The sequence below is a fragment of the Melanerpes formicivorus genome, unplaced genomic scaffold (genome assembly GCF_026170545.1).
Source record: "Melanerpes formicivorus ecotype bairdi unplaced genomic scaffold, bMelFor1.0.p_v2 SCAF_9, whole genome shotgun sequence".
Lineage (NCBI taxonomy): Eukaryota > Metazoa > Chordata > Aves > Piciformes > Picidae > Melanerpes > Melanerpes formicivorus.
In genome coordinates this window covers 24,884,025-24,896,497 of record NW_027142361.1, presented here as the reverse complement: position 1 = coordinate 24,896,497, position 12,473 = coordinate 24,884,025, and the positions used below count along the sequence as shown (strand labels likewise).

General features: G+C 48.5%; 1 protein-coding gene across 2 annotated transcripts in view; it reads left to right on the top strand.

Moving 5' to 3' along the window:
* SLC24A3 (solute carrier family 24 member 3) overlaps positions 1-12,473 on the top strand; it is a 412,136-nt gene that overhangs the window by 339,106 nt on the left and 60,557 nt on the right. For both annotated transcript variants that reach the window (XM_068143236.1, XM_068143235.1), the window contains exon 7: positions 4,305-4,379. In XM_068143236.1, coding sequence (XP_067999337.1) covers positions 4,305-4,379 — 75 coding nt within the window. The remainder of the gene's footprint in view (positions 1-4,304; positions 4,380-12,473) is intronic.

The window sequence follows — 12,473 nt, the reverse complement described above, 5'->3', positions numbered from 1 at the left end:
GAGTCACCATCGCTGGAGGTGTTCAGGAGGAGACTTGACAGGGTGCTTGGTTGCATGGTTTAGTTGGTTGGGTGGTGTTGGATGATAGGTTGGATGCGATGATCTTGAAGGTCTCTTCCAACCTGGTCTATTCTATTCTATTCTATTCTATTCTATTCTATTCTATTCTATTCTGTTCTGTTCTGTTCTGTTCTGTTCTATCTCCATTGATAAGAACCACAGAAGTCCAGCTGGAACTGATAAAGTTTTGATCTCTCTGCTCTCTGGCCCTTCAAGCATTCTGAATAGAATACAGAATTAGCCAGGTTGGAAAAGACCTTTGAGATCATCGAGTCCAACCTATCATCCAACACCATCTAACTAAACCATGGCACCAAGTTCCTCATCCAGTCTCTTTTTAAACACTTCCAGTGATGGTGTAATGTTATAGTATATAGTTACATATATGGTAAATGTTACATATAAGAGCTTGCAGGGTGATAGTGTAGCAATGAGAAGCCAAGTATCTGATATTGGTTGTTATACCCAGAGGAGTGATGCTGTGGCATGCAGCTGAGCTGGGGTTTTTTAAGCCTGGAGTACAGAGCTCTCATCCTTTCACCTCTGGGGATGCCAGAGCCGGTTCCATATGTAGTAGTCAAGAGAAGGCTAATGGGTACTTGTCTGGAGTTTGAACTGAGGGTATTTCCTTCAAAGAGAGGAATCATGTAGCCTATCAATGTTTTTATAGCTGCCTCCTTATGCTGGGCTCCCAGGGGACCAGCCCTCTGCTGGGTTACAGTACTGCTGATTTAAAACTCAAACTTGATCATGTTTTCACCCTAGCTGATTGCTTTCTTGGTGTCCTTTCTGCCTTAGTCTGCAAAACTGTAAATTGAGTGGTTTCCAGTAGGTTAAGAGTTATTGGAGTCCTTGGTTGATGCAAGACACAGAGCTGAGGCATTCAAGGTCTTGACAGCTCTAACGAGGCTACACCGTTCTTGTCAGCAGGCTGAAAGAGCTACCGTTTCCCTCCCTGCTAATTAGCTCCTTTCACCCTTGGTAAAAGGACATGGCTACCTTATGTGCATGGCTTTCCTGTATCAGATTATTCCTCCCGGTGATCAAATGGTTCAAAGGCTTCAGTTAAATGAGCCACACCCTAAGGAGCCTTGAGATGCAATTGTCTCATGCTTCCTGCAGTCAGGGAGAACTACTGGAATGTCTGTGAAATGTGAGCCTGCATAACTCACACAATCACAGAATGTTAGGGGCTGGAAGGGACCCTGAAAAATCATCCAGTCCAAACCCCCTGCCAGAGCAGGATCCCCTAGAGCAGATCACACAGGAATCCATCCAGGTGGGCTTTGAATATCTCTGGAGAGAAAGACTTCACAACCCCCCTAGGCAGCCTGTGCTGGGGTTCTGTCACCCTCACAGAGAAAAAATTCTTCCTCACATTCACATGGAACTTCTATGCCTCAACTTCCACCCATTGCCCCTTGTGCTGTCATAGGCATCACTGAGCAGAGCCCAGGTATGAGAGCGTGTGCCTTTCAATCCAGTTTGACATCCACACAGGAGTCTTTGCTAGGTCCCTGCTAGAGAGCTGCATTTAAGCATCTGGATCATGAGGTGCTTGTTCAAATGTCTGAGCAGAATTCCCTGGAAAAATATTGTAGATTGCCTTCAAGATTATTGTAGAACATCGAAGAACTGGAGAGATACCAGTTTGACTTACACTAACTGGGACTTCTTGCTTTCTCAGGTATGCTGTGCTTCATGGTGACCCCCCTTGACACAGAGTCATAGAATTGTCAGGGTTAGAAGGGACCTCAAGGATCATCCAGTTCTAACCCCCCCTGCCATGGGTAGGGACACCTCACATTACATCAGGTTGCCCAGAGCCACATCCAGTCTGGCCTTAAAAACCTTCAAGGATGAGTCTTCCACCACCTCCCTGGGCAACCTGTTCCAGTGTCTCACCACCCTCATGGGGAAAAACTTCTTCCTAACATTCAATCTAAATCTACTGACTTCTAGTTTTGCTCCATTCCTCCTAGTCCTACCTGACACCCTAAAAAGTCCCTCACCAGCTTTCTTGTACCCCCCTTCAGATACTGGAAGGCCACAATAAGGTCTCCTCAGAGCCTTCTTTTCTACAGACTGAACAGCCCCAACTCTCTCAGTCTGTCTCCACAGGGAAGGAGCTCCAGCCCTCTGATCATCCTTGTGGCCCTAATACCCAGGAGAGAGCTTATTAGTGGCAGCTGCCAGCAAGCTTGCTCACATGGGGCTTGTAATTTGTTTCAGGAACATTCTGACTTTTTTATTATGCAGAGCTTAGATTCACAGCTATAAAATACCCCCCAGCAGCCAGGCTGAGAAAAGTGCATGGGACCTTCATAAAATCATAGAATGGTCTGGGCCAGAAGGGACCTCTGAAGGTCATCCAGTCCAACCTCCCCACAGTCAGCAGCGACATCCTCAACTAGATCAGGTTGCCCAGGGCGTTGTCGAGCCTCATCTTGAATATCTCCAGGGAAGGGACCTTGCATGCCAATGGCAGCAAAAAGAGATTTTACACTGGCGTGAAGTACATCCTCTTTAAAAAGCTGTAGTAGCAGTAGGCTGCAGAGGTGTTGTAAGTATAATAAGGTGTTCTAAGGGCAATGGCATCCTGGCCTGCATCAGGAATAGTGTGGCCAGCAAGAGCAGGGAGGTCATTCTGCCCCTGCACTCAGCACTGGTTAGGCCACACCTTGAGTACTGTGTCCAGTTCTGGGCCCCTCAGTTTAAGAACGATATTGAGATGCTTGAACATGTCCAGAGAAGGGCAACAAGGCTGGGGAGAGGTCTCAAGCACAGCCCTATGAAGAGAGGCTGAGGGAGCTGGGACTGTTTAGCCTAGAGAAGAGGAGGCTCAGGGGAGACCTCATTGCTGTCTGCAACTACCTGAGGGGAAGTTGTAGCCAGGTGGGGGTTGGTCTCTTCTCCCAGGCAGAACAAGAGGACACAGTCTCAAGCTGTGCCAGGGGAAGTTTAGGCTGGAGGTGAGGAGAAAGTGACTTCTGTTCCTCAGGTTAACCTCCCATGAATGAGTAAGCATGGGTGAATTTGACAGTTTTCGCAAGAACATGCCCATCATCCAGCAGTCTAAAGTTCCTGGAAACCTAGTGTGTGCTGCCAGCAGCAGGACTCAGGTGGATGTGGTTGTGTGGCTGTAGGACAGTAAGGAGGACCCACATTGCTAGGCAGCTGCTGGGGACTGGTGAATAGAATAGAGTAAAATAGAATTAACCAGGTTGGAAAAGACCTTTGAGATCATAGAATCAACCAGGTTGGAAAAGACCTCAGAGATCATCAAGTCCAACCTATCATCCAACACCATCTAATCAACTAAACCATGGCACCAAGCACCCCATCCAGTCTCTTTTTAAACACTTCCAGTGATGGTGACTCCACCACCTCCCTGGGCAGCACATCCCAATGGCCAATCTCTCTTTCTGTGAAGAACTTCTTCCTAACATCCAGCCTAAACCTCCCCAGGCACAGCTTGAGACTGTGTCCTCTTGTTCTGGTGCTCTCCTGCCCACTGGACCATTGCATGCTTTGCACTCTTGCTCAGATTTTCTAGGTGGTTTCCTCTCCCAAGGAAGGCAGGAGTCATGCATTGGGAAAAATTAATGCAAGATACAAATGCAAACCATGAGTTGGGTGGAGGGAGTGGTGGTGTCCTGTCCCAGAGGCTCAACAGGGCTGTTCATCTCCTGTGACTGTTCTTCATGGAGACACTCTTTGCTGAACCGCACTGGCACAGAAGGGTCCTGCTTGTAAAGCTTAGCCCCTTCCTGCTGCCTTGACTGCAGCAGCACCTGCAGCCTCTGGCTACAGAACACAGTCAGACCTGGGACTGCTGCTGCAGATCCCATTGTGTACAGCAGGGCTTCAGGAGAAGAGGATGTCAGACAGCTTGCTGAGCTTGTGGGAAACCTCTTTGTCATCTACAGTACTTGGGACTTGATTCACCTTTCCTTGGCTTTGACAACACTGGTGTGATTTAGCATGTCTGTGACTGCATGGAAGTAACCTGTTGTGACCTTACAGCTTTCACTCCTTAGGTTTTGCTGTCCTACATCTCCCTACTGCTCAAGCAGCTGCAGAAAGCCAGAGTTGCTCCTAGTTTGGGTCTGCTCTTTGTGTCCCAGAGTGTGTGGGGACAGCTCACACAGTTGTCACGGGCTTATCCTTGGCACACACTGTGAAGTGTGGCAGTCCTACTGGTGAGAGCCTGGCTGACAGCTTCTCTTTACCTCTTTTCCCAGGTGGTTTCACTGTCATCATGGAGCCTCTTGAGGGACTCAATCTACTATACACTCTCAGTTGTTGCACTCATCGTGGTAAGTTTTTGAACGTTACTCTTCTGTGGGAGCTTACCATGTGTCTACTGCCACCTGGAAAGGGAATCTGCTAAGAGATCATGGTCTTGTAGCTAAGATCCTAGCTCCAGGGGGGTTGTGCTTGAGGGAAAATTGACTTGTGATCTCTGTAGGAAAGCTTGGCCCGAGGGTAGGAGGTCAAGGAATGTCTGGAGAGCCCCAGGCTGTAAGTGGGGAGAAGTGCAGTGCCCCAGTCCCAGCACAGCTGCAGGGTGCAGAGCTGAAAGCCTGTGCTGCAGCTCCCCCACCAGCTCTGGAGTGGGTGTGTTGGTCAGTCCTCTCCTGACAGTGACGTTCACAGCCTCCTAAACTGACCTATAACCGACCTGTAAGGAGGCAGGATTTGTGCCCAAAGGAAAGAGATCTTACAAAGCATTACAGTTTGGGTTTCCACACATAATTGGGGCACTGCTTGTTCAGTGGACACTAGCAGGAGCAGATCTTTTAATGATGGGTACAGTTTCAGTAGCTCTGTGACCCTTTGAGGCTGTGCCTTTAAGAAAGGGAATATGGTGGACGGATGTTGGTAAACGAAAGAAGAATCTAAACTAATTTAATTGGTGAAGTGGGAGGAAGCACCTTCTGAACTGGGAGTGCAGGAGGAGTATCCTGGGCACTCCGGCACTTTTATCTTCAGTCTTGCTTCCGCCTCTTCTTTGGGCAGCAGCTTTCTGTGCTGGGCTTTCTGCCAAGACTTCGGCCTTGAAACCGATAAGATATAAGGCCTGTATTAACTGCTTTCCAATTAACACAAAACTGCTTTTAACTTCTTTCTTTCTCTTCCTCTCTCTTTTCTGACCTACTCTGGGGAAAGGGGGGGAGAGAGGGGAGAGCGGAGGTGGGGAACCCCCTCTGCGGGGGGGGGGAATTCTCATTTCTGTGTTACTCTGTGTGGTGGGTTTGGAAGGGGTAAGGCCAAGAAGCCTCCTCCCTTCCCCCTTGTAGGGTAAAAGGGAAAAAAAAATTGAAGGGAAAGGAAAAAAAAACTCGCAAGCTGAATTAGCAAAGCAGTGGAGCTATATTTACAAAGCAATGTAGGGAATGCAGGGGAATATTTACAAATTTACAATATCTACAATATATACAAAGATATACAACAGAGCAACACAGAAATGAGAGTAAGCCCCCTCGGCAGAGAGGGGGGTTCCCCACCTCCGTTCTCCCCTCTCTCCCCCCTTTCCCCAGAATGGGATAGAAAGAGAAAGAAAAGAGAGGAAAAAAAAGGTTAGAAGCAGTTCGTGTTAATTGGAAGGGAGTTAATATACCGGCCTTTATCTATCTTCAAGGCCGAGGCCTTGGCAGAAAGCCCAGCACAGAGACAGAGAGCGGCCGCACCGTGGAAAGGCGGAAGCAAGACTGACAGAGAAGTGCTGGAAATGTCCAGTTCACTCCCAGTTCCGAAGGTGCTTCCTCCCACTTCACCAATGAAATAGTTTAGATTATTCCTTCCGTTTACCAACTTCCGTCCACCATATTCCCTTTCTTAAGGGGGCAACGTCAACCGGCCACAGTCCACCCCTTCTAAACAATTTCATTGGCTGTTCACACTGTCCATCCAATCCAAAATGATATTTACAGTTCGTGAGCAAAGTTCATAGTCCATTCCGGCTATGCTCAGATGTAGATGATTCAAAAGTCCAAGAAAATCAGAAAATGAGAAAAATGCAAAAACAGTTCATTTCTTTGCCGACGAAGCAAAGAAAAGGGAAACAGGGATTCTCAGGGTCTCTTAGTTGACTCAGGGCTCTCAGGGATCTCAGGGTTCGTGAACCGTAGATTCCTCATTGATTCTTCCTTTGGACGCGATGTAGCTGTACAACAGTTTAAAGTTAACCTCTTTCAGCTAAAGTTAAATTTCTTTGTGGAATACACTGAATTTCACCATTCTCTTGCATTACCCAATAAGTGTGACCCGGACCTTCAGCTGAAACCACCACTCGGACAGGTTTAGCCTCTCCTGAGGGTGAAAATACCCAAACAGTTTTACCTAACAGATTCTTTTCTCTAACAACAGGAACTCTATCACCTTCTACTTTCCGTAGCAAATCTGAATGTGCAGGTCCAGCTCGGTTCACTGAACTGAGCTGAAAACAACTCATGGGACACACTTGTCCCAGAGTGGGATAAGAATCCTGGGGCAGGAATTGTCAGGGCTCATTGATAGGGCTTTAAACTAGATTTGAAGGGGGATGGGGTTAATAGTCTCCTGCTGGCTGGTGACAAACAGAGGGGCAGCTCACCAGCAGTAGAGAGAAGGAGAGCTGGTAAGGGCTCTCAACTTGCTACCCTGAGGCAAGCCACGAATGATCCACCAGGACATTCTGTGGAAACCGAGGGGATTTGGCACAAGAGGAGGACAGGGCCAGCCCAGCTGAAGTGCTTCTATGCGAATGCGCGCAGCTTGGGCAATAAACAGGATGAGTTAAGTGCCACTGTGCTGCTGGGATGCCATGACATAGTGGCTGTTACTGAAACTTGGTGGGATGAATCCCATGACTGGGATGTAGGCATAGATGGATATAAACTCTTTAGGAAGGATAGGCAGGGAAGGAGAGGAGGAGGTGTTGCCCTCTATGTCAATAGCCAGTTGGAATCATTGGAGCTCCAACTGGGGAGGGATGATGAGCTAGTTGAGAGTGTATGGGTCAAAATTAAAGGCAGGACAGGGGAAGAAGATATTACTGTGGGGGTCTCCTACAGGCCACCTGACCAGCAGATCCAAGCAGATGAGGCCCTCCATAGGCAAATAGAAGCAGCTTCCAGGTCACAAGCCCTGGTCCTCATGGGTGATTTCAACCACCCGGACATCTGCTGGAGGGACAACACAGCAAGGCACCAGCAATCCAGGATGTTCCTGGACTGCATAGAAGACAACTTCCTCCTCCAAATGGTGGAGGAACCAACAAGAAATGGTGCTATGCTGGACCTTGTTCTCACCAACAGGGAAGGGCTGGTAAGCAATGTGAGGCTCATAGACGGCCTTGGCTGCAGTGACCATGAAGCAGTTGAATTTAACATCCTCAGGGCAATCAGGAGGAAGTATTCCAAGCTCATGACCCTAGACTTTAGGCATGCAGATTTTGATCGCTTCAGGGATCTGCTAGCCAAAGTGTCCTGGGACAAAGCCCTGGAGGGAAGAGGGACCCAGGACAGCTGGTCAGTATTCAAGGACCACCTCCTCTGTGTCCAGGAGCTCTGTGTACCAACAAAGAGAAAAGCAGGTAAGAATGCTAGGAGGCCTGCCTGGATGGGCAAGGAGATACTGGACACACTATTACTTAAAAGGAAACTCTACAGGAAGTGGAGGGAAGGACAGGTAGAACAGGGGGAATACAAGGAAGCTGCCCGAGCAGCAAGAGTCCTGGTCAGGAAAGCCAAAGCAGAGTTTGAGTTGAATCTAGCCAGGGAGATTAAAGGGAATACTAAGAACTTTTACAGGTATATTAATGGGAAAAAGAAGACTAGGGAAGGTGTGGGCCCCCTCAGAAAAGAAAATGGTGACATGGTCACCTGTGATGAGGAAAAGGCTGAGGTACTTAATAACTTCTTTACCTCAGTCTTCACTGCAAGGGCCTCTAGCCACACTCCTGATGTTATGGAAGTCAAAGCCAGGGACGGGGAGGAAGAACTGCCCATTGTAAGTGCAGATCAGGTTCGTGATCATCTGAAGAACCTGAAAGTGTTCAAGTCCATGGGACCCGACGGGTTACACCCACGGGTACTGAGAGAACTGGCAGATGAGGTTGCTAAACCCCTCTCTATTATATTTCAAAAGTCCTGGCAGTCTGGTGAAGTCCCCACAGACTGGAAAAGGGGAAACATTGCCCCCATCTTCAAAAAGGGCAAGAAGGAGGAACCAGGGAACTACAGGCCAGTCAGTCTCACCTCTGTGCCTGGAAAGATCATGGAACAGATCCTCCTGGAGTCACTACTCGCTCAAAAGAATAGTGAAGAGGTGATTGGGAACAGTCAGCATGGCTTTGCCAAGGGCAAATCCTGCCTGACCAACCTGGTGGCCTTCTATGAGCAGGTGACAAAATTAATAGATGAGGGGCGAGCAACTGATGTCGTTTACCTGGACCTGAGCAAAGCCTTTGACACTGTCCCACACCACATCCTGGTCTCCAAACTGGTGACACATGGGTTTGATTGGTGGACCACTAGATGGATAAGGAACTGGCTTGATGGCCGCACCCAAAGAGTGGCTGTCAACGGCTCCATGTCCCAGTGGAGGCCAGTGACAAGTGGAGTCCCTCAGGGATCAGTCCTGGGACCTGTCTTATTCAACATCTTTGTGGGGGACATGGACAGTGGCATTGAGTGCACCCTCAGCAAGTTTGCTGATGACACCAAGCTGTGTGGTGCAGCAGACACGCTGGAGGGAAGGGAGGCCATCCAGAGGGACCTTGACAGGCTGGAGAGGTGGGCACAGGCCAACCTCATGAAGTTCAATAAGAGCAAGTGCAGGGTCCTGCATCTGGGTCGAGGCAATCCCAGGCACAAATACAGGCTGGGCAGTGACTGGCTGGAGGATAGCCCTGAGGAGAGAGACTTGGGGGTGCTGGTGGACAAAAAGCTCAACATGAGCTCTCAGTGTGCACTTGCAGCCCGCAAAGCCAATCAGATCCTGGGCTGCATCAGGAGAAGTGTGGCTAGCAGGTCAAGGGAGGTGATCCTCCCCCTCTACTCAGCCCTGGTGAGACCCCACCTGGAGTACTGTGTCCAGTTCTGGAGCCCCTATTACAAGAGGGATGTGGAGGTGCTGGAACGTGTCCAGAGAAGGGCCACGAGGATGATCAGAGGGCTGGAGCACCTCTCCTATGAGGACAGACTGAAGGAGTTGGGGCTGTACAGTCTGCAGAAGAGAAGGCTCCGAGGTGACCTAATTGTCGCCTTCCAGTATCTGAAGGGGGCCTACAGGAAGGCTGGGGAAGGACTTCTCAGGATATCAGGTAGTGATAGGACTAGGGGGAATGGAATGAAGCTGGAGGTGGGGAGATTCAGGCTGGATGTGAGGAGGAGGTTCTTCACCATGAGAGTGGTGAAACCCTGGAATGGGTTGTCCAGGGAGGTGGTCGAGGCCCCGTCCCTGGGGGTGTTTAAGGGCAGGATGGATGAGGCTCTGTCCAGCCTGATCTAGTGTGGGGTGTCCCTGCCCATGGCAGGGGGGTTGGAACTACATTATCCTTGTGGTCCCTCCCAACCCTGAATGAAACTATGAAACTATGAAACCTCTACTATTTACCAGCCAGGTTGCTTGTGCTAAATGTTTTTCCCAGTTTTTCAAAGATCCACCCCCCATGGCTTTGAGAGTGGTCTTCAACAAACCGTTGTAGCGTTCAATCTTCCCTGAAGCTGGTGCATAGTAGGGAATATGGAATATCCACTCAATACCGTGCTCTTTTGCCCAGCTCTTTACAAGGTTGTTCTTGAAATGAGTTCCGTTGTCTGACTCAATCCTCTCTGGAGTTCCATGTCTCCACAGGATTTGTCTCTGCAGACCAAGAATGGTGTTGCGTGCAGTTGCATGTGGAACTGGATAAGTTTCCAATCATCCAGTGTTTGCCTCTACCATAGTAAGCACGTATTGCTTACCAGAACGAGAACGTGGTAGAGTGATGTAGTCAATCTGCCAAGCTTCACCATACTTGTACTTGGACCATCTGTCACCATACCACAAGGGCTTAAGTCGTTTTGCCTGCTTAATAGCAGCACAAATGTCACAGTCATGGATGACTTGTGTGATAGCATCCATGGAAATGTCTATGGATCTGTCACGAGCCCATTGGTATGTCGCATCTCTGCCTTGATGTCCTGACGAATCATGAGCCCACCGAGGTAAGAATATCTCACCTCAGTGTTTCCAGTCGAGATCAAGATTAGAGTCCATGTCTACTTGAGAAACTCTTGCAGCTAGATCTGCCTGATGGTTGTGTTGCTGTTCCTCAGTAGCTTTGCTCTTAGGAATGTGAGCATCGATGTGTCTCACTTTCACTGGAATTCTCTCGATTCGATCAGCAATGTCCTGCCATAGGTTGGCTGCCCAAATGGGTTTTCCTTTCCTCTGCCAACCACTCTTCTTCCAGTTCTTTAGCCAACCCCATAGAGCATTGGCTACCATCCATGAGTCGGTGTAGAGATAAAGCTTTGGCCATCTCTCACGTTCAGCCACGTCGAGAGCTAGCTGGACAGCTTTTACCTCTGCGAACTGACTGGATTCTCCTTCTCCATCTTTCGCCTCTGCAACTCGGCGTGTTGGACTCCACACTGCAGACTTCCACCTTCGCTTGTTTCCAACAAGACGACAGGAACCGTCTGTGAACAAAGCATATTTCTTTTCATCATCAGAAAGGTCATTGTAAGGAGGAGCTTCCTCAGCACGAGTTACTTTCTCCTCTGGAGGTTTAGCACAGTTGATGCCTTCAGGCCAACTTGAGATCACCTCCACTAGACCAGGTCTTTCAAGATTTCCCATTCGAGCTCTCTGTGTTATCAGAGCCATCCACTTAGACCAGGTTGAGTCTGTGGCATGATGTGGTGTGGATCCTTTGCCTTTGAATATCCAATTCAAAACTGGTAATCTGGGAGCTAGAAGAAGTTGTGATTCAGTTCCAATCACTTCAGAAGATGCTTTTACTCCTTCATAGGCAGCTAAGATTTCTTTCTCTGTTGGAGTATAATTAGCCTCTGAACCTCTGTAACCTCGACTCCAGAAACCAAGAGGTCGTCCACGTGTCTCACCTGGAGCTTTTTGCCACAAGCACCAGGTTGGACCATTGTCACTTGCAGCCGTGTACAAAATGTTCTTAATGTCTGGACCATCTCGGACAGGTCCCAGACCCATTGCTTGAACTACCTCTTGCTTTATCTGGTCAAAGACTGCTTGTTGTTCAGGTCCCCAGTGGAAATGGTTTCTCTTTCGAGTCACATCATACAGAGGTTTCACAATCTGACTGTATCCAGCAATGTGCAGTCTCCAAAATCCCACTATCCCCAAGAAACGTAGGGTCTCTTGCTTGTTTGTGGGACTTGCCATGTTGGAGACTCTATTTACCACATCCACTGGAATGTGTCGGCGTCCATCCTGCCACCGCACTCCCAGAAACTGAATTTCTGTGGTAGGTCCTTTCACCTTGTCTCGCTTGATGGCAAAACCTGCATCCAGAAGAATGTCAATGATTTTGTTACCTTTCTCGAAGACTTCCTCAGCAGTTTTACCCCAGACGATGATATCATCGATGAACTGGATGTGTTCTGGAGCACCGCCTTTCTCCAGAGCATCGTGGATCACTGCATGACAGATGCTTGAGCTGTGGATCCAGCCCATTGGCAGTCTGTTGAAAGTGTACTGGATTCCTCTCCAGGTGAAAGCAAACTGAGGCCTGCATTCCTCTGCTATGGGAATAGAGAAAAATGCATTAGCAATGTCTATGGTGGCATACCATTTGGCCTCTTTGGATTCCAGCTCATACTGTAGCTCCATCATGTCTGGTACTGCTGCACTCATAGGTGGTGTTACTTCATTTAGGGCTCGGTAGTCTACTGTCAGACGCCAGTCTCCATTCTGCTTCCGCACAGGCCACACTGGACTGTTGAAAGGTGAATGAGTTTTGCTGACGACTTTCTGACTCTCCAACTGACGAATCAGATTCTGAATGGGCAACAAAGAGTCACGGTTGGTTCTGTATTGTCTGTGATGCACAGTCTGAGAAGCAACCGGCAATTTAATGTCCTGTATCTTGTGTTGTCCCACAACTGCAGATTCATCAGAAAGTTCAGGTCTGGCAGATAGCTTCAATTTTTGTCCATCAATTTCTATTGAAGCCACTCCAAAAGCCCATTTGTAACCTCTAGGGTCTTTGAAACGCCCTTCTCTCAGAAAATCAATTCCCAAAATACAAGGCGCATCAGGTCCGGTCACAACTGTATGCTTCCTCCATTGTTTACCAGTTAGACTTATATTAACCTCTACCTTACTTAACTCTTGAGATCCACCAGTGACTCCCAGAATAGTTATAGACTCTGATCCCTGATAATTTGATGGTATTCTGGTGC